Source organism: Protopterus annectens, chromosome 6.part0 (genome assembly GCF_019279795.1).
Source record: "Protopterus annectens isolate FY-2018-M chromosome 6.part0, PAN1.0, whole genome shotgun sequence".
NCBI lineage: Eukaryota > Metazoa > Chordata > Ceratodontiformes > Protopteridae > Protopterus > Protopterus annectens.
Genome location: NC_056737.1, coordinates 724,432,882 through 724,453,092, shown reverse-complemented (window position 1 = coordinate 724,453,092; position 20,211 = coordinate 724,432,882). Strand labels below are relative to the sequence as shown.

Here is a 20,211-nt window from a genome sequence, read left to right as displayed (position 1 = left end):
ATTTTTATAATTTTTTTTTTTTTTTTTTTTGGGTGCATATGTATTGTGTGTATATATATATATATATATATATATATATATGTGTGTGTGTGTGTATATATGTATATATATATATTTATGTGTATGTATATATTTACCCATTTTAAAGATGAGAGCTGCTAAACTATGAATAGAAGATAAATAAATTTTTAGAGAGAAAATACTAGCTTTAGAAAATATTAGGTTAAAGCTCAGATTATTGTGGCGTAGTTGGGATGCCTATATTTATGTATTTATACAAATTTTTTATATATTTTTATACTTTAAATTTTATATATCACACTTTAATACTATATAAGTAGTTTATTATTCATGGTTGGTTTGTATAGTCTAATATGTGCAATTGTCAGTTAATTAGCTGTTTTGTTAACATGAGGTTTTTAAATGCATTTTTTTTTAAGGAATAACATGATTTCAAGAAATTGATTTTAATTGGTTAAATAAATAATTGTATGTATTATGTGTTTTTTAAATGGAAGTCACAGCTTGTTAAATCCGTTTTGCATCTGAGGAAGTATAATTGAAGACAAAAACGCTACTGTGGATTAATTGCGTTAAACTAATAAAGCTGTTGGTTCCACATTCCGCTGTGATGAAAACTTTTATTTTCAACTTTCTAGAGTGCCAGGACTGTGTTGGTTATTGTTTTATTTGTTACCTTTGGGCACTCCTTTCTCTGTTTCATTCATTTTAAATGTGTGTGTGTGTGTGTGTGTGTGTGTGTGTCTGTGTGTATATATATATATATATATATATATATGTGCATATATATATATATATGTATATATGTATATATATATATATATATATATGTATGTATATATATATATATATATATATATATATATGTATATATATATATATGTTTCGGTAAAGGGGTTAGGAAAGCTACTATTGAAGTACTGTACAGAATATTCTGCATTTTATAATATAAAATACCCATTATTAATATTACAGATAATATAGTTTTAATAATGTATAATAAAGCTTTACATTAATATGCAAAATACTGTCTCCATCTTTTTTTTTTTTTTTTTTTTTTTTTTTAGTAGTATTTATCTCTTTTTCACGGCAAAATACATTCTATTACTTTTACTCTTTCAAATCTTCTTTGTTGAATTTTCATTGTAATCTTATCTGTTTTGATCCAATACATCTCCAGTGCCCTAAATTCTCTTTTTTTGCTTGCCTCTCCACACCCCAAAAGGTGGTGTTAACAGTCTCCCACAACCTTGGAATGAGGATTGGGAAATGGAGGGAGTTGCTTCACATCAGGGAATACTGTTCAAGCAAGTACCGTAGTGTCACCTATAACACAACTAGGATCAGCGGTGAGGGAGTAGCTAGACCTCAGAGATTACTCTTAAATGCAAGTGTTGTTATGGCATCAACAGCAGTATGGGATTGGAGGGTGGTGTATTACCTAAACCACTAGGACATAATAGATTGCACTTTATTATGGGGGGTCAGGGAAACCACAGAAGGGTAGACAGGTTAGGGACTAGAATATGGGATTAAAGATTCTTCATGCTCTGGATACCCACTGAAAACTCAGACACTACCTAGGCAAAACTAGAGCCTTCAAGAAGGCTATCAAGTTTTTATTTGATATAATGGAAAGAAGAAAAGACAACCAGTGTCAAAGCAGACCATTTCCAGATGGTTATGTCATGGTATTGCTTTTTGTTTTACTTACCATAACAACCCACTTCCAGACAGGGTTATGGCCCATTCTGCAAGGGCTTTGGCTTCTTCAGTCATCATCATCATCGACCTAATATTCACCATTTTTCTACACGAGGTTGGGGTGTCATTTCAGCTGTTGCCTTCTGTCTCTGTTCAGTGCCACTTTCCTACCTTCTTTGACACTGAGGCCTGAGCGTCGCCTATCTTCTCTCTCACATAATCCATCCACCTCTTTGTTCGACTTCGTTTCCTCTTGCTTCTTCCTTTCTGTCCCAAATCATATTCTCCAGATTGTGTTCTACTTTTCCGCACGTGCCCAAACACCATAGTGTTCTCTCTTACCTTTTCTGCTGTTGGAGCTACCTTGGCTTCTGCTTTTATGTCCTCATTTCTTTGTCTGTCCCACAGTGTGCATCCTACCTCCTGTCTCAGTCATTTAATCTCCATCATCTCTGGCTTCCTCAGCTATTCTACTTGTAATGCTCATGTTTCTGTACCATTCAGTAGTACTGGTCGAACCAGTGTTTTGTACACCTTACTTTTCGGCTCATTTGGCATTCTTCTCTCGTACACTTCACCTGACACACACTGCCATTTGGCTGCAGCCCCTCAGATTCTAGCTTTGACCTCTTCATTCAGACTTTCCTTCTCAGTCACTCCTCCCAGATACTTAAGCGTTTAACCTGTTCCACTTTTTTCCCTTTGAGCTCAGTTCTCAGCTTCTTCTGATTTCTTCGGTTTGCTGCTATTACAACTGTCTTATCTGTATGCAGTTTCAACCCATGTGCCTTCAGTTTTGCATTGCATTCCCCTATCTTTTATTTATTTGAGATTTGTTTCCCGGGAAATTCCGACTGGCTTGGAGCCCATTTTCAGCAGAGTCCCAGAGAGAAAAACTCCATGGGAAAAAGTCTCAAACTTGCATTATTTACATAGTTTACTAAGCTTATTACATAGCAATATTGTAGATATTGTGAACACCAAGAAGTGCACATTAATGGATAAAACAAGCATTTACATACATTGTTTAGTACAAACATAAGAGTTATGTATGTTAAGATGCCATGATATAGGTAGACATTACATTTGTGATAAAAGTAAAAAAATATTTCACCATATAGTTAAATGAGGATAGTTATAGTGAAGAGCTTATTTGGTGATGTTCTTGCTCAGAGTCTGTCTGTAATGCGACATCATCTGCATGCAGCAACTTTGTTGAGCTGTCCCATCCAGCCTAATGTAGTCCATCACCAGTATGAACAGCAGTGGGCTCAGAGCTGAACCCTGATGTACTCCCACTCGGAACCCATCTGTGAGACTGAACACTGTTCGTTCTCGAGTCATTAGGTCCTTGTACATAGCTTGCACTAATTCTGTCAATTCTTCTGGGACTTTGAAATACCGTAGGACTGCCCAATTTAGCTTTCTGGAAAAGTGGGCTTGAAGTATTCTTGAGCCAGCAACGTGGTCCTCTGTACATGTTTCAAAAGTACTACAAACTAGATTATTTTTCAAGGTGCAAAACAGGCTTTGCTAGGACCATTTTCAAGGGTCTTCTAGAGTCTTGGTTTATGGACCTCCTCCCTTTCTTAGTTTTTTAAGCTATAGTAATCTATATAGCTTGGATTACTGCAGCAATGATCTGTATTACTATAACAGTACATATTATAATAGTTCTGTGATGCAGTAACCTCCTTTCCTCTAGCTCTGTTCTCTTGTTTGTCTTGCCAGGGTGCAAATTTTTTCTCCTTTTTGTATATAGTTTACTGCTGGGTTTGTTTCCTAGCATTGTTCTTTCAGAGCGCTTGCCTTCCTTCTAAGCAAAAAAAAAATGTGCTGGATTCTTTTGCACTGCAGGTGTCCGTTTATGGTGTTCTGCTCAAACTGACAATTGGAGGTTGTGGTAAACACCCTTTAGCTTTGTGAAGCTGGCCATTCCTCTGTGGTATGACCCATATAGCTTAAGCTATTGCAAGAGTGATCTATTAGATCATCTACTGTTATGGTAAGTTTTCTTAAAAACTGTACTTTATAGTAAAAATTGCTGCATGAATGGACTATTTGACTGTAGTTTACTCCTTTTTGTTTCTATTCAGTATATTTTGTATATTATATCTTGTGGGATTATATCTCAAAGGAAAGAGTATGTAATTGCATCTATAACCTAAAATCACTGCAGTAATAAATGTGTGATAACTAGTTTTGGGACCTGTGTAACTTTATGAAAGTTGTACATGTTAAATATAATGGTGTTTATACCTAGAGTTAAGCATGAAAAAAGCTACACAATATGTGGTCTTGCATGGCATCCCAGAGGAGGGCAAATAGCTTACACAGACAATGAAGGGAATCTCGGTCTGTTAGAGAATGTTGCAGATCTAATTGAAAAAGCTTCCAGTGGTAAGGTAAGGGATATTTGTTTTTTGTTTCATTTTCTCTTTGACAGACTACATATAATGCAGCCTTAAAATCACAGGATAAGTAAATGCAGGTTGCATGAGTTTGTTTATATTGGTACTGGATAGACTAGTATCTATGTTACTATACACTACGTAAAAGTAATTTCTGAGGTTAATACTTACATTTTACTCTGTTTATGTTATACACATCGAGGATACGTTCACATTGTTGTCATGGCCCTGCCCCGTGCTATCTGTGTACTCTTCCCTTTCTTAGTTTTTCTAAGCTCTAGTAGTTAGCTATATAGCTCAGACTATTGCAGCAATGATCTGTATATTGAACATAGTTCATCTGTGTAAATAAACTTACCATAACCACGTGTGTTCTAATAGGTCAGTGTTGTAGTAGCCTCCCCTCCCTTGTGCTTTTGTACTTCAGGATTGCTGCTTCTGCCACAGATGGGTTTCCATGACTATAGATTGTTATAGACAACAGGTGGTAGTGGCGTTTGGATTCATTTACGTTGTTTTAGCTGCCATAACTACACCTTTAACAGTTACAAAGTACTCTTCTCAGTTATAGACAGCTGAGTTCTAGAGGGTGGGGGATAGTGTGTCCCAGCATATTTCCTATGTCAAATTTGCCCTTTCTGTAGTTACCTGAGTATTGTATCACTTGGCTGAGGTCTGTTGTGTGAAGTTTAACTTTTGAGTGCCAAGGCAAGGAAAGTGCTACAGACATTTTAAAGGTATATTCTGGCTGGTAGTAGTATTTCTGCTTGACCTTGTGTGTTGCAGTGAGGACCCTACTTGAGAAGTAAAGTTGGGTGACCCTCTTGCGGTGAAGAGACTGCTCAGGAATCCATTTTGAAACAGTTTTGTGGTGTCTTGAATGTTAATGCCTGCTTGTAGGGTTACTGCCTTCCTGCAAGAGTGAGTTTGTTCTGTTTTGCTTTGCCTGCTGCATTTTGTACATCTTAGGTGGTATCAGGCAGGGGCTAGTAACTCTTTCAAGCAGAGTTTAGCTAGGAAATGTTTAAGTGGTTGGGGTTTCTTCTGTATGTTATGTCTGATAAAGCTTTTTATAATCCTCTTGTAGTACTGTACATTGTATTTTAGTGTAATCACTTAGTAAAGACATTAATTTGTTTAATTTCCATAGCTTGCAGTTATTTTTCATTAAGTGGTTGATCAGTTTATTTAAGGGTAAACTCATTTTGTGAGTACTTGTGGTATCTGCTTTTGAGTGTTGTCTGTATTTGTATTATTTTTAAGAGTAGAACAAGAGTATCTGAGTTTTTTCACACTTGATCTGCCTGGTGTGTTTGTGTGTGTGTGTTTGTGTGTGTGTGTTTGCGTGCATGTGTTTGCGGCTTGTGTGTGTGTGTGGTACATGCGCACACGTGCACGTGTGTGCGTGTGTATGTGTGTGTGTGTGGTACATGCGCGTGTGTTTGTATCTACGTAAAAAAACAGAGAAACTAGTGGTTTTAAAACTTCATACATTTTCATCTGTTTTACGTCTGTGCTCACATTCTTCAGGTGTTAACTTATATACACCCTTGTGTACGCATGTTAATGCCAGTGGCAGCAGTGTGTATTTTGTACACTTTCCTAAGTACAAAACTCACTCATATTACATTTATTTTATTTTATTTATTTATTCTTTGTTGACCGGGTTAGTCCCACTAGGCTACTGGCCTCTTTTCAGGGGAGACTTGATATTGATTTATACCTATGTATACTCATCTCATACTTGATTCTGTTTTTTGTATTGCTGTTTACCAGTACTTATTAGGTCAGTGGAGTGGATTGAAGGATTCTAGCCCCAAACCCTCACATACTGGTACTGGTGATGTGGATCTTGAAGTGCCTCACATATTTTTGACAGTGATGGATATCACACGGTGGTATCCCCAGTGCCAGCCACTCTATATTGATTAGTGTTGTGATAGTCTAAATGTAGTTATTTAACATGCAGAACAGTTTTTGTCACCAGTACTATGAATTTTTGCAGTCACATGGTAAATCTACTGAGGTGTATAGTGCACAACAGAGAGGATTTTGATAGGGTTGCCAATCCTAATCAACTTGTGTGTTCGAGACATGGATACCAAGAAAGTCGCCTCGAGAGTGCAGAGGTTCTTGAGGATGAAAAAAATGATTATTGTATCCTTTGGAAAGTCATCTACCCCAGGGAAAAACTGCATTAAGAGTTGACCCAGTCTGAAATCTGGGAACTTGTGTGACCTAACTTTTAACCAACATGTATATTGTAAAAAGTCCTTCAATATTGCACAGCTTATAAACTAAGGGATTGTGTCTATATCTATAGATGCACTGCCCCCTTTATTCAGCCCTAATTATGCCATTCATTGAGTGTAATGCTCCCTTTGGCATGTATCTGTCCAGACACACACAACAACTGGAGTGCCCACAGAGATGCCTTTCTAAAAGGATGCAAAGCCTAAACAACATGTCCTACATGGACTGACTTAAAACCTGTCACTATACTTGATATCCTACAGACTGCTAAGGGGTGGCCTCTGGCGTACAAGGCATCCTCTGACCCATTACTGATGAATTTACTGCACATCAGCAATTAAGCGGCATCAGAAATACTTTGTCTAGGAATATAAACCTCTTCTGCAGCATCAACAGAACAGTTTGAAGGGATGGGTATATGTCTGGGATAATCCTGCTGTGGAAGAGACCCACTTTCCACATAAACAAAGCTCATCCCTGTCCGTATTAAAGCACAACTTAGAGCTGTGGATGAGAGAGAGAAAATTTACCCCAGGACTGCCCCCTAATGGACATAGGCAGCTCCTAAATGCTTTATTCCATAAATGGGTCTCCTTAAAATATCTCTGATACGATCCCAGTTGTTCTCAGTAGGGGTAATGTATAATTATCAACCCAGGAATGGGTAAGGCCAATCTATTACCAAATGGGATAGGTTATTTCTAGCACAAAAGGGGAAATTGGCTAGGCTTATAATGGCCTGTAAGGGCAGTTAGCCTAGTACTTACCTGTGAATCTATTAGATTAGGATCACTGGCCCATCATAATTCTTAGTGTGTTTAGGTTTATTTGCTCCATGTACTACTATTTACAGTACATTTAGAAAAAAAAAACTAAGTGTTTTGTCTGCTTTCAAAACAGTAAAGCACTTAGCCACTTCTGTCAGAAAGGCATTATAACTCGGTGGGTAACGTTCACTAATAAGGACAGGTGTACCTAGATGTTGGACTACCATGTGGACCTCATGAACTACATCAGAGGGGACAAATCAACAAAACTTGTTATAGGATGCTTGAGTGAGTCAAGCAAACTGTAGTTGGAGGAACTGCATGTGTGATGTTGGATCTGGGGCTGATCAAAAGAATCCATCAAGTTTTGGGCCTCACTGGTAGTGCTGGTACAAAGAAAGATGAAAGCAGTGTATTCTGAATAGTCATACAAGTCAAATGCATACCCATGGCTAGGACAGATGAAGCCTTAGAAAAGTGGGATGGGGCAAAGCAACTAACTACTGTATTTTTGATTAACTGGCAGGTATCCTTGATATGTGCATTGAGGGAGAGGTCAGATTTTGTAACTCTCTGGTTATACAAGTTCACTGAAAAGTCATTTGAAAAACAAATGCCATAACTTTCCTAAGTGGATCATACATTAACTGGGACTGTAGACTATGGTTTTACTTACCAGAGTAGCATTGCAGCCTAAAGTCAGTCCTGGCAAGAACATGTTCAGCTTATTAAGAATGTGCTAGGCAGACTGAAAAAGGCAGGGTTAACTCTGAAGGCTAACAAATGTCAAGTAGTAATGACAGAAGTTATGAGCATAGTAGATGTTATCCAGGCAGGGCAGCATAGGTTCATGGATTCATAGAAATGGTGCAGTTGGGCAGTGTGCAAAAGTAATTCATCCTCATGACTGGCTTTATTGGTTTAGGCAGCTCAATGAAACTCACTTGAGTTATGCGTGTGTGTGTGTGGGGGGGGGGTATTAAGACTGTATATAAACCTGCAACTGCTTTATTAGTAGGAATGCAACAAAGCTGAAAAATATATAAAAACTTTGTAAAACCTGCAACTTCCCTGTAGACATAAGCAAAGCATGAAATGTTGGAAAAAAATATGCTAATAAGATTGCAGACTATGGAATTGTTTAACTTGCAGTATAAGCTGAAAGTTATATTTTATGTGCAAAGCTGCAACCCCCCCCCCCCCGGTGTGTGTGGGGGTGGTAAATGCACACATGCAGACATATATCCCTCTCTGACCACCAAGGTTGAATTAGCTACCACCTGTTAACTTCCCGTTACTTAAGGCAGTACGTCTTGTAACTGAACATGTTCTATCCGGGTACTTAAAGAATTACATGACTTAGCTGGGGTATGTTTTCTGTAGAGTGTACATTCAGAAGACCACAGTTAAAATGCAGTTGAAGTACAGAATGAAAAAAAATATATTAACACATTTTAGTGCTGGAAAGATATAGCCTCCCGAAAATCATGTGTACATTCTGTGTTTGGTCACTGAAGTCAATGAAGACGTCACTAGTTAAACTAATTTTATGAAGTTTATTAGATCTGAAAAAGTCTTACAATAAACTGAGGAGATAAAAAACACTCATCTGTTTACAAATCTGTTGCATGTTTGTATGTTGTTAGTATGTTGTTAGTTTCTGTTATTATCCTTTAGTAACTTTGTGCAGTACTGTATCTTATCTGTAAATTTAGCTTCTCAGACTGTATCATTTAGTTTCATAGGTTCATAAGCTTATAAAGATCCTCACAGATCAATAACCTAATAAGTACCTATCTTGCATTCCCATGGTAATTATTAGCCCCTGCATTTTGCAATTTGAATATCCAAACATAAGCAAGTAGATTTTGTAATTGTGTTTCCCCTACCCATGAGGGCCAGTGGTGCTAAACTGGGAGTAGATTTGCAGTTATCCATCCATTTGTCCAAATTATGTTTGAATAAAGTAAGGGAAATACTCTGTTTTAGGTAGTGTGGACGACTGTTCCATAGGAGTACTATTCTTTGTGGTACATACCTATTCCTCCAACATGTTCTGTTAATTTTGCAAAAAAAAAAAAAAAATTTTGGTCCCTTAAATAGATGGTTATGAAACCATCAGACTTGTGAATGCATAGTAAGTTTGACAGAACAGAGTCTGTTGAGGTTGTGAGGCAGTGGCTGCCCTTCAGTAGCTTGTATGAAGCAGAGAAGAGAGAGAAGTTTTGTTTTTATAGTGAAAAACATTGTGGGCATTCCAATTGTGTACTGGGCATTATACTTGGTGGATCTGGGCACCATACCTTTAGAAGTAAACTGTGCAATTTAAAAGGATTTCTGTACAATAGTAGATGTGGTGATAGGAGAATTGTTGACATGGGTTCCCAGATCTCTAACTACAGTATCAATTTTCAGAGAGATGTCAGTGTGATAGTTACATGGGGGAGTCATGCTTGCTGAAGGATACGATGATACATTTCTTGACATTAAGTTTTAGTCTATGATTTTGACACCAGTTATTTGTTTGGGACAGGCCCTCGTGTAGGATCCTACTACCCTCTGGGGAGTTTACAATAGCACAAGGTTTGCAATCTTCTGCAGACTTGGTCAGCCTCAAACCTTTAACCTTTAGCTTTGACCTCTGAGATGTAAGTGCCAAAGAGGAGTGGCTCTGCTAGTGATGGGTCTTTTGGGGAAGCTATAGCTGCTCATCCTCAATTTCTAGGTTGTGTTTGTGAGTTAGTTTGCTATTCAATGAGTTGCATAAGGGGTTAACACTTAGACAGAGTTTGTCTATAATGCTTGTTTGTGAGATGGTGTTCAAACACTTTTGTGAGGTCCATATCTGCATTGTCTTCTGATTTGCTTTCTTCCATTGCCTTATTTTTTTTTTCAAAGAAATCAACCATGTTAATTAGGCAGTAACTACCCTTTGCGAATCCAAACTGGGTTGGATCGAGAGTCTGTAGGTTACCCTTATGCCTTTTTATTAGTTCAATAATGATCCTTTCCATAGCCTTACAGATGAGACTGGTCAGGCTTATGGGTCTATTGAAGTCCCACATTTGTGCAAGAGAACGACTGTTGCTGTCTTCCATTCATGGAGCACAAAGTCTGTTATTGAGGGTCATTTCGAAATAGCCTGTGTTATCCAGTCCTATAGATGTAGTGTTCTTGGCCTTAGGTAGTACCTTGAAAACTTGTGCTTGGGAGATTTGAAGGGGGTGTAGATGCTAGCATTTGATCTGAGAATATTGGAGGGAAGGGGGGAGGTGACATTGGAGCAGAATTTTGTCAGCCAGTAGGCTATGTCCTGTGCATCAGAGTCATTTAGTGTTAACGCTGCACAGTGCTGGGCATTGTTTCTAACGCTGTTAAAAAAAAGGCTTTGTGGATATATTTTGCCTGGGTGGCTATTTTTACCTGATATCTGGCTTTGGTTGATTTAATCAGGATCTTGCGTTCCTCGTTTAGTTTAACAAGAGCATTTTTGGTTTCTTGAGAGTTAGATTTATTTGTAAGTGCAATGAGTTTTTTTTTTTTGTAGAGCCAGTTTATATTGGGGTTCCACCATAGGGGTTTATTTCTGAGTTTAGCATTTCATTTATTTCTTCAGTGGGAAGATGCATCTATTTACATGTGTGCAGAATTTGTCAGTAATGGATTCTGCACAAACAATGTAGTCGTTGAAATGGTGGTGATGAGTGGGGGCTTTTGAATTTAGGAAGGTCATCACTCAGTTGTAGTAAATTAGCCTTTGCGTAGTCTTTGAATACTGAGGTATTGGATGAGCCTTCAGTGTTATAGTGATTGTGACTGCCTTGGAGTCTGATTTGACTTGGGGAAGAGGTTATAATTGGTGAGGAGCAGGGCTGCCCCATATTGGTAATGACCAAATCCAGGATTTTATCGCTCCTGATTGGGGTATGGGCTAACTGGTCTAGAGAGTTTGTATTGTTGGAAGTCCAGAAATCTCTAGGCATATGTGCTTGAGGATGTATTCTCACTGTTTATGCAGAGAGAGTTGAAATCTCCTAGGAGAATAGTGTTTGCTTAATACATGGGGACTCCATACTGGTTAGGTAGTATGGGCTGAGGAGAGACTTAGATGGGCCTGAAGTTAGCTGTGATTTGATAATAGGTTTTTCTCATATTAATTTGAATTTAGAAGCGTTCCAGGTTATTATCTTGTTTAATGAGTCTAGAAGAATTTTTTAAGAACAGAGAAAACTGCATCTTTAGTGCATACATCTAATATGTGAGGCTGTATAAGTGATAGGCATTGAAGGCCCACACTGAAGAAATGTTTTCAGTGCTCTCGAACTAGGTCTATGTGGTCCAACAGGTAAAGGCTAAAAGACGGACTCTGGTAATGTTTCAGGTTCCATTGTAGAAGTCCACGTTTAATAAACACAGTTGTAGAAGTACACAAAAATACACAAGCGCTTTCACAGTCTGCTTCCTCAGGTGTTTAAAAACAAATATACCTACTCACTTAAATACTGTCCCATTCAATGTCACATGGTATAAAATATAAACACATATGACACCACTGAACTGTCAACTCATATAAAATGTATACAAAAACAGGCATATAAACCACTACATAAATTAACATACAATATAGGCATACCCAATAAATAAAACAATTTTCAAAGACCTTATGGAAGCACTTAAACTAATAATCAACAAATGTATTTATCTGAATAAAGGTCTAGTCTTTAATTTAGGTCTAAGGGGTACATGCTCATTCAATCCATGTCCCGCGTCCCCCTTAAGCCTGACTATCCATCTGGCTTCTAATTCTTCAGTTAAATTGTGGATGCCCCCCCCCCCCTTTTACTCACATATGTTCTACCTATACCTAAAAACCTGAACGTATGCATGGGACTGGTACTGATAACATGTTTAGCTAGAGCTTGAGGTAAATAAATGCATAGATGACTTACAATTCTGGAACCCTCCCAGATGACATTAGCGATCACTAACTAACCTACATTATCAGTCTTAAAACCTATCCACCTTTTCAACCCATATTTAGGACAATTAGAACCAAGAAAAACTTCAACTTGGATCTATTCTTAACTGAACTTGGAGCATGTAATTGGTCCCCATTAAAACACCTTTCTCTTGATGAGGCTGTTGACTACTTTAATGCTGATTTCCTAGCCATACTCAACCACCATGCTCCTACCCGCTCTATTAGGATCAGAACCAAATCTGCTCCTTGGCTTTCTAAGGAAACTAAGCAAAAGATCCATCTCAGAAATAAATATTGGAATAAATCACGCTTAACTAAAAACCCCACTGACCTCCTAAACTTCAAACAATTGAGAAATGAAACAAAAAAAGCCATAATGTCCGATAAACAAAACTATTACCTACATTCTCAACAGACCCACCATAATAAACCACAAGTATTCTGGGCAAGTATTAATCAATTATTACACCCTGGTCAATCTATTACACCTAACCCACAAGGCACTGACAAGGACAACCCCAAACAAACTGCAGATACCTTTAATACCTTTTTCACCAAAACAATTCAAACTCTTGCCAGTCAACTCTCTCCGCAAAACATAACCATATCTAAGTCTGAATCTAACCCACCACCTCCATTTGTCTTCCAACCTGTATCAACAGCATTTATTCTCACCCTTATCCAAAAACTCAAACCATGCACTCCTTCTGCTGACCTACTACCTGCAGAATACTTACAGTTAGCAGCCAGATCTATTGATTACCCCATCTCCATTCTCATCAATAGAACCATTACTGAAGGATACATCCCCAAACTTTGGAAAGTCTCCCACATTATTCCCCTTCATAAGGGGGGAGACTCCACTGAACTCTCTAACTATTGTCCCATAGCCCTACTCTCTCCTTTATCTAAGATTATGGAAAGATGTATCCACAAACAATTGTTAAACCATTTTCTCCATAATAACCTGCTCTCCAACTCCCAACATGGCTTCAGACCTTCAAATAGCATAGCACTACTACTGCCCTACTTTCCTTCATGGACACCATCTACAAAAACCGTAACCTTAACATGCTTTCCTCTGCACTTTTCATTGACCTGTCCAAGGCTTTCGACATGGTAAATCACAATATACTCATAAACATTCTTAAATCTCTGTGACTTGACACACTAGTTATAAAATGGTTCCAGTCCTACTTAAATAACAGACATCAAGCTGTGCTCTGGAACACCATTCTTTCTATCCAACTCCCTGTCAATATTGGTGTCCCTCAAGGGTCCATACTGGGCCCTCTCCTGTTTTCTATATTCATCAATGACCTTCACCAAGTAGTTCCCCAAGCTACATGTATACAATACGCTGATGATTCTACACTTGTATGCTCAGCCACATCTGTATCTAAACTTTACTCCCTTACACAAGACTTATTTAACTCAGTAGAACTATGGTTTACAAAACCCTGCCTCATACTAAACCCAGAAAAAACTAAACTTCTCCTTTTTACACCTACCAGTAAATCTCCCCCAATTGACTTCACTGTAACATCCAATAATGGCACTGTCATATCCCAAGATCTTACTACCAAACTGCTTGGTATCACCATAGACAGCAACTTTAACTTTGACACTCAACATTTTGAAAACTACTAACAAAAAATTGGCTCTCTTTATAGGATCAAACCCTTCCTCACTCCTGCAACCAGAATAACTATTGCCCACACCCATCTAATCTTTACCCTTCTCTATGCCTCACCCATCTTTACTAATCTGTCAAAAAATAACATTAAAAAACTAGAAAACTCCTACAATAATATAGCCAGATTTGCCACAGGTAACCCATTTAAAACACACCACTGCCTTCATCTAAAGTACCTAGGGTGGCTTGAATTACAGCAACAGCTGAAATTTAATCAACTGACCATTGCCCATAAAATATTTTATCAACCTGCCAAAACACCCATCCTAACTAACCTTATTCACCCCTACAATAACCTGAAGTCCCTAAGATCTTCTCAAAAACTTCTTGTAAATATCAATAAATCAAACAATAGAGCTGGAGACTCTCTCTTCTCTAACACTGTTGGGAAAACCTGGAACCTACTTCCTTCTGAACTTTCCACTCTTCCCTCTATAACTCTGTTTAAAAATAAACTTAAGCTCTTCCTTAAAGCACATTGGATGTGCCCCTGTACTAAACCTGACTGAACAATGCTCTCGCCACTTGATTCAACCCCACCTTCACATCTCTGCAACAATCTCTTAACAACTACCGTTCTGCCTCTCCCACACAGTCTTACCTATTTGTGTACTCACTAAAAAGGGACATGCTTTAGTACTTGATTTTTTAATCACCTTTAATTCCATTTTACTTTCCTTTTATTCCTCCTTTCCTATCTACAATTATATTATACAAGTTCTGCTATTAATCCTTGTGAACATCTAAGTCTTGTCAATATTTTGTATTTTTTTTTATATTCTATATACCTATGACCACTTATATCGTCTTCGTAATGATGAATGTAATTGCATCTGATATATGTACTTCTGTAGATGTGTACTTTAGTGAATCTGTTTTGAAGCATATCTCCCCGGGCCTCTACTGAAAATGTACATATATCCAGCTAGACTAGCCCGGTCAATAAATGTAAAATAAATAATAAAAATATATGATATATATGCTCACAGATCCTTTCTTTTAAGGTTCTATCAGTCTTCCTCACATAAATTTTCATACATTCCAAGCAAATAGGTTAAGTAGACAATGTGTTCACTTTTGCATGTAAGCATGTACATTATACTTGTACATTTTCTTCTGATCTGGATGATAAAACTGTGCACTAACATCTGTATAAGAACAAAAGGAACATCTACCACAAGTTATAGTCCTAGCTTCTATATTTGTAGTTGACTCGCTCCTTGGAAAACAGACGTCTCCTCCTCCAAAGACTTCATATTCCTGAACAAGAAATCTGATGTTAATCTTCTTTCCATTCATCACTGATGGGTTCAGTTCTGAGCCCTCGGAGCCAAGTCGACCTTTTACCAAGCTCATGCCAGCCAAAAAATCTCTCTCTCTACCCAGAATGCTCTTCTCCATTACCTCAGATCTTGTTTGCCATATAGCCATAAAGCCGCATTTCAGCTGAGCTCTCAGCTAAGTGAAACCTTTTTGATATTTGTGTGAAAAATTTTGGATATCTTCATGTTTTATTGAGCTATTATTTTTTCTAGTGTTTTTTCTTCTGTCTGACCTTGGTTTTTCCTCTCTACCCGTAGTTACCATTGTTACACTTTCAAGTGCTATTGTTGGTACGGCCTTTCCTCTCTTACACTTGTGGTATTTCTTCAATACCATAGTTGGTATTGTTTAACCTATTGGCTGACTTTTATTCAGGTGTTTCCCTCCTTTTCTCTATCATACCAGTGTATTGTTATGTTTGTGACTTTTCTGAACGGAGTTGACTTTGATTATAGTTAGATTATACAGTTGGCCTGTGGTGTTTTTTCTCTATCAAGATGTCTGATAAGAAGGATACTTCAGATTTTAAGCATTGTACTTCATGTAAAGGCAAGTTACCCAACAGTGATTCTCATGATGACTGTGCATACTGTTGGGAGTGTCCCACCTTTCGGTGCAGCCTCCATGTGACATTTGTCAGAGTTTCAGTCAACGCACTCTTAATGAGCGCAAAAATAAACTCATTCTGAAAGGGTTACTCAAGTCTCCCTTCTCAGAGGCCATTTCTGCAATGGAGGTCTCAACCCCTCCTCCTAATAACAAAAAGAGATTCCACTCTGTTCTTCACCATCAGGTGATTAGAGCAATCCTGGGAAATCAAAGGTCCCAAAGTTATCTTCAGAGCATAAATCAGCCTCCTCGGCTTCGTCTTCTTTGGCTCCGACCATCTCAGACCATCTCAAAACCTTCGATACCGGTGCCTGTTTCGGCACTGGTCCTGCCTACGGCACTGATCATAGAACTTACTATGCCTATTTCAACTTCGGCACCTGTGGCCACTTCGTCTTAGGGCACACCTTCGATTACGCCATTAGTTTCCATTTTGGAACCAACCATTTCAGCTCCGAGTGCACTTCGACACCGAGCGTTGTACCGACCTCACTGGATTTGACCGCTTTACTTCCAGTCTTAAAACTAGAAACTTCGGTGCAGGCAGACCTTGCCTCACGGACCCAATAATCCCCCTCCATAGATCCATTTCTGGGCCAAGCGTATAGCCCATTCATCGAATGTCCTGACTCCCCATCCGGAGTATCCACTAGATCCACCAGGAGCCTTTCTGAACACGAAGTGGTGTGCCTTGTAGACCAGCTGTTGTTAGCCAAGAGGATTCCCTCACTTTCTAAGACCCATCTACCTGCAGGACTTGGGTTGCCTTATCCACGGACTCCATCTTAGATCTTCCTTCGACCATATCAGTTCCGAAGACTTCTGCTCCGACATCCTCCTCGGAACCCATCACCTTCGTGCCCACGGTGCATCTCACTCTGGCTCTGAGTTTGTCCCTTTGGTCTTTGGTTCCCACTGAACCAGTCCTTCCTTAATCTGGGGATTGGGGGACGGGCACGGCGGCCCGGGGTACAGAGCCACCTCTCTCCTCAGTGCCGATAGCTGCGTCCGTGCCAATCCTGCTTTTGAGGCTCCATCTGTGGGGGCGTGTTTGTCGGAGTGGGGTGTGAGCCCGGACCCAAGGTTGTCTTTCTCAGCTCTGGGCTCCCATTCCACTTCAGGTTCATAGGTAGGTACTAGGCTATTGCCCCTAGGGTCTATCTAAGCCTAGCCAAACAGTACCCTGGCTTTTGCCACCCAAGAAAATTATTTTCCTGTGCCCCTGTCAAGCAGAGCCACAGAAGAGTTCCCCGGGGTGAATTTCCTATCTCCCATCCAGTCATCAAGTTTTTTTCTCGAGTACTAATGAGGAGCTTTGTTTGATATAGATAGGTAGTTTGTTCCAGAGTATGGGAAGTCTCTGGGACAGGAATCTCTATCCCTCCAGCGTGTTCTGTTTGTTGTGCTGACAAGGCTTAGGTCCCTAGAGCGTGTAGGTCTAAGGGATTGGGATTTCTTTACGTGGAGCATGTCCAGCAGCTCTGGGTTTGACATAGCTTTGTATTTTAGGCAGAGATTGCCTCTAAGTAGGCAATATGCGACAGAGTAAAGCTGGAATTTTTTGAGGCGGTCTACGTAGGGCATCTGTTTGAGGCCGGTAATCCTCTTTGTGAGATATTTCTGTGGCCTTTCCAGTTGTAGATGTCTTGTGAGGTACATACCAAAAGGGGTGTTGTACTCTATAATGGGTCTAATGAGTGATGAGGGGAACAATGACCTCTTTTTTCCTGGATAAGAAACTTTTTGTGATGAGGTGTGCCACGTAGAAGGATTTCCTGACTACTGTGGTGATGTGATTATCAAAGGAGAGACTACTGTCCACCTGTGTCCCAAGGTCTCTTATCGCACTTTTGGTGTTAAGTAGACTACCACCTATGTGGTAGTTCACGGGTACAGAGTTCTTACCAAAAGGGAAGACGGTGCACTTTTTGGCTTTGAGCTTGAGGCCATGGCTTTGACACCAGGCATCTGTCTTAGTGAGGCCCTTTTGTAGGATGTCCACATCGTTAAGAGTTTTGACTATGGCTCCTAGTTTGCAGTCATCTGCGAACTTTGTTAGCCAAAGACCTTCTCTGATAGCCTGTACTTCAGAGAAGTAAATACCAAACAGGAGAGGACCTAGGACTGAACCCTTTGGTACTCCACTTGTCACTGGTCTGAAGTTGGATTTAGAATCTGCTACTTTCACAGTGTGGTTTCTGCCAGTGAGCCAGTTGGCAACCCATCTTGTGACATAGGGATTTATACCTTGTTTAGTAAGTTTGTCTATAATTCCAGAGTGGTGGATGGTGTTGAAAGCCTTGGCAAGATCTAGATAGGCTGTGTGTACCACCTTACCCTCATCTACGGCTTTGTTGACCGCTTCAAAGAAGTCAGTTAGGTTTAGGAGACATGATCTGCCTTTTACAAACCTGAACTGGGTAGGATCCAGAGTTTGGAGATTACCAATGTCATTGTTTATAAGTTATATGATGATACGTTCCATAGCCTTGCAGACCAGGCTCGTCAGGCTAATGGGGTGGTAGTTCCCGGGGTCTGTGGTGGCTCCCTTTTTGTGGAGTGGGATAACTGTTGCTGTGTGCCATTCAGTGGGCACAAAGCCTGAGGTGAGGCTATGATTGAACATGGTACTTAGGTGGGGTGCCAGTTCGTTCTGTAGTTCATGTAGAATGCAGCCTGGGATGTTGTCGGGTCCTATGGATGCTGTATTCTTGGCTTTGGAGAGTTTTTTTTTTTTTTTTTTTTTTTTTTTTTTTTTTTTTAAACCTGTGCAGCCATGATTACAGGTACTTTGCATTCTTCCGGTATAGAGATGGACCCTTTAGGGGATGAGAGAGGGGTAAAGTCAGCACTGAACCTATCTGCCAAGATGTTGGCAATATCAGTTGGTTCTGTATATTTAGTGCCATTGTGCTGTAACTCAGAGCAGATCTGAATGTTGCCATTGAGATTCTTGACATAGCTATAGAATGCTTTGTGGTTGTCTTTAGGATCAGTGGCAATTTTGTTTTCGTAACTAGCTTTGGAGGATTTTATAAGGGATCTCAGCTTCTTACTGAGGCTGACCACGGAGTTCCTCCAATCATGGGATTTTACTTTTTTTTGCAACAGTTTCTTTCTTCTGTTGTAGAGTTTGTTTATAGCAATGGACCACCAGATTGTCTTCCTTTTTTTTGGAGGATAGCATCTTGGTTCTGTTAGGGATTGCACAATCTATGCAGTCGTGTAAGTGCTTATAAAGTACAATTGTATAGGATTCAGCAGTCGTATCTCTATTGTCCATCAGCATGGGTGTCATGAAGTTTGCCACTTCTGTGTTAAGAAGTGTGAAGTTGGCTTTGGAGAAATTTTTTACGGTGGTTTCCCTAATTGGGGGTGTGGGGGTGGAACACCGGTTGCCCATGTTGGTAATGACCAGATGTTCGTGTTACCCTGCTGCAGTCATCACACTTGGGTTATCCTGCCGTCAGGCGGTCCCGCAATCGGCACAAATTCCAAAGTCTTGGTCCTGCGTCGGTTGCTGTCGCTTCTTCCCTGATGTCAGTGCGCCAGGGGTATATAAGAGGCATCCAACGCCATTTTCTTCAGTCTTTCTTGCCGCGCGGTGCCCGAAGCAGAAGCAGTTCGCAAGTGCCGGTCGGCCGACACCTGAGATTTTCTATTTGAATTTCAGTCCGAAGTCTTCAATAAAGCTAAGTACCCCGTTGGGTAACATTTTCTTGCCTCAGTCCGATGTCAGAAAAAGTTAACAATTGCATTTCTTGTGGGAAGCAAATACCTCATAAGGACTTCCATTCCTATTGTATTCCTTGCCTAGGCCCAGACCACGATGTCACAGGTTGTCGGTTTTGCGCTAGGTTTAATAAACGAACTATCAAACGCTGTTTTGACTTCGCACGGCATTATTTTGGTAGGAAATTTAATTATATTATGCCGTCGGAGCAGCCGACTACCGCCACTCATAAAAAACGCAAGGATAAGGACAGGCAGCCTAGGAATAAGCCAGACACCGAGGCCTCAGCTGAGCCTGTTGCTGGTTCTCCGGTTTTCTTTGAGGCGCCTACGCAGTCCCTGATGACCGCAGAGCTGGATCCCCAGACAGCAGTGGATTCCCATGCGGAATCGACTAGGCCGACGCAGCCTTCTACCGACACCGGAGCAGAACTAGACACTGGTGCAACAGAAACACCTTCGGTTTCTGAAGGCGTCTTCAGACCGACTACACTCACCATTAAATCTTATGCTAAGCTTAAAACTCCTTTAAAACCAAAGAAAACTGTGCATCAGTCTACAGTTCAAGGCCCCATGCCTAGGAAACAGATGCTTAAGATGGCTGAAGATTTGATTACCCTTATCAGGGGTTCCCATCCCCCTCCTGATAAAAGCCCTAGACAAGAGGAGGATTATGCATCCTCTGACCAGGTTTCTCTCTCCTCAGATTCTTCT

General features: G+C 39.8%; 1 protein-coding gene across 3 annotated transcripts in view; it reads left to right on the top strand.

The window, feature by feature from the left end:
- WDHD1 (WD repeat and HMG-box DNA binding protein 1) overlaps nucleotides 1–20,211 on the top strand; it is a 2,322,801-nt gene that overhangs the window by 972,787 nt on the left and 1,329,803 nt on the right. For all 3 annotated transcript variants that reach the window (XM_044074408.1, XM_044074407.1, XM_044074406.1), the window contains exon 10: nucleotides 3,989–4,130. In XM_044074408.1, coding sequence (XP_043930343.1) covers nucleotides 3,989–4,130 — 142 coding nt within the window. The remainder of the gene's footprint in view (nucleotides 1–3,988; nucleotides 4,131–20,211) is intronic.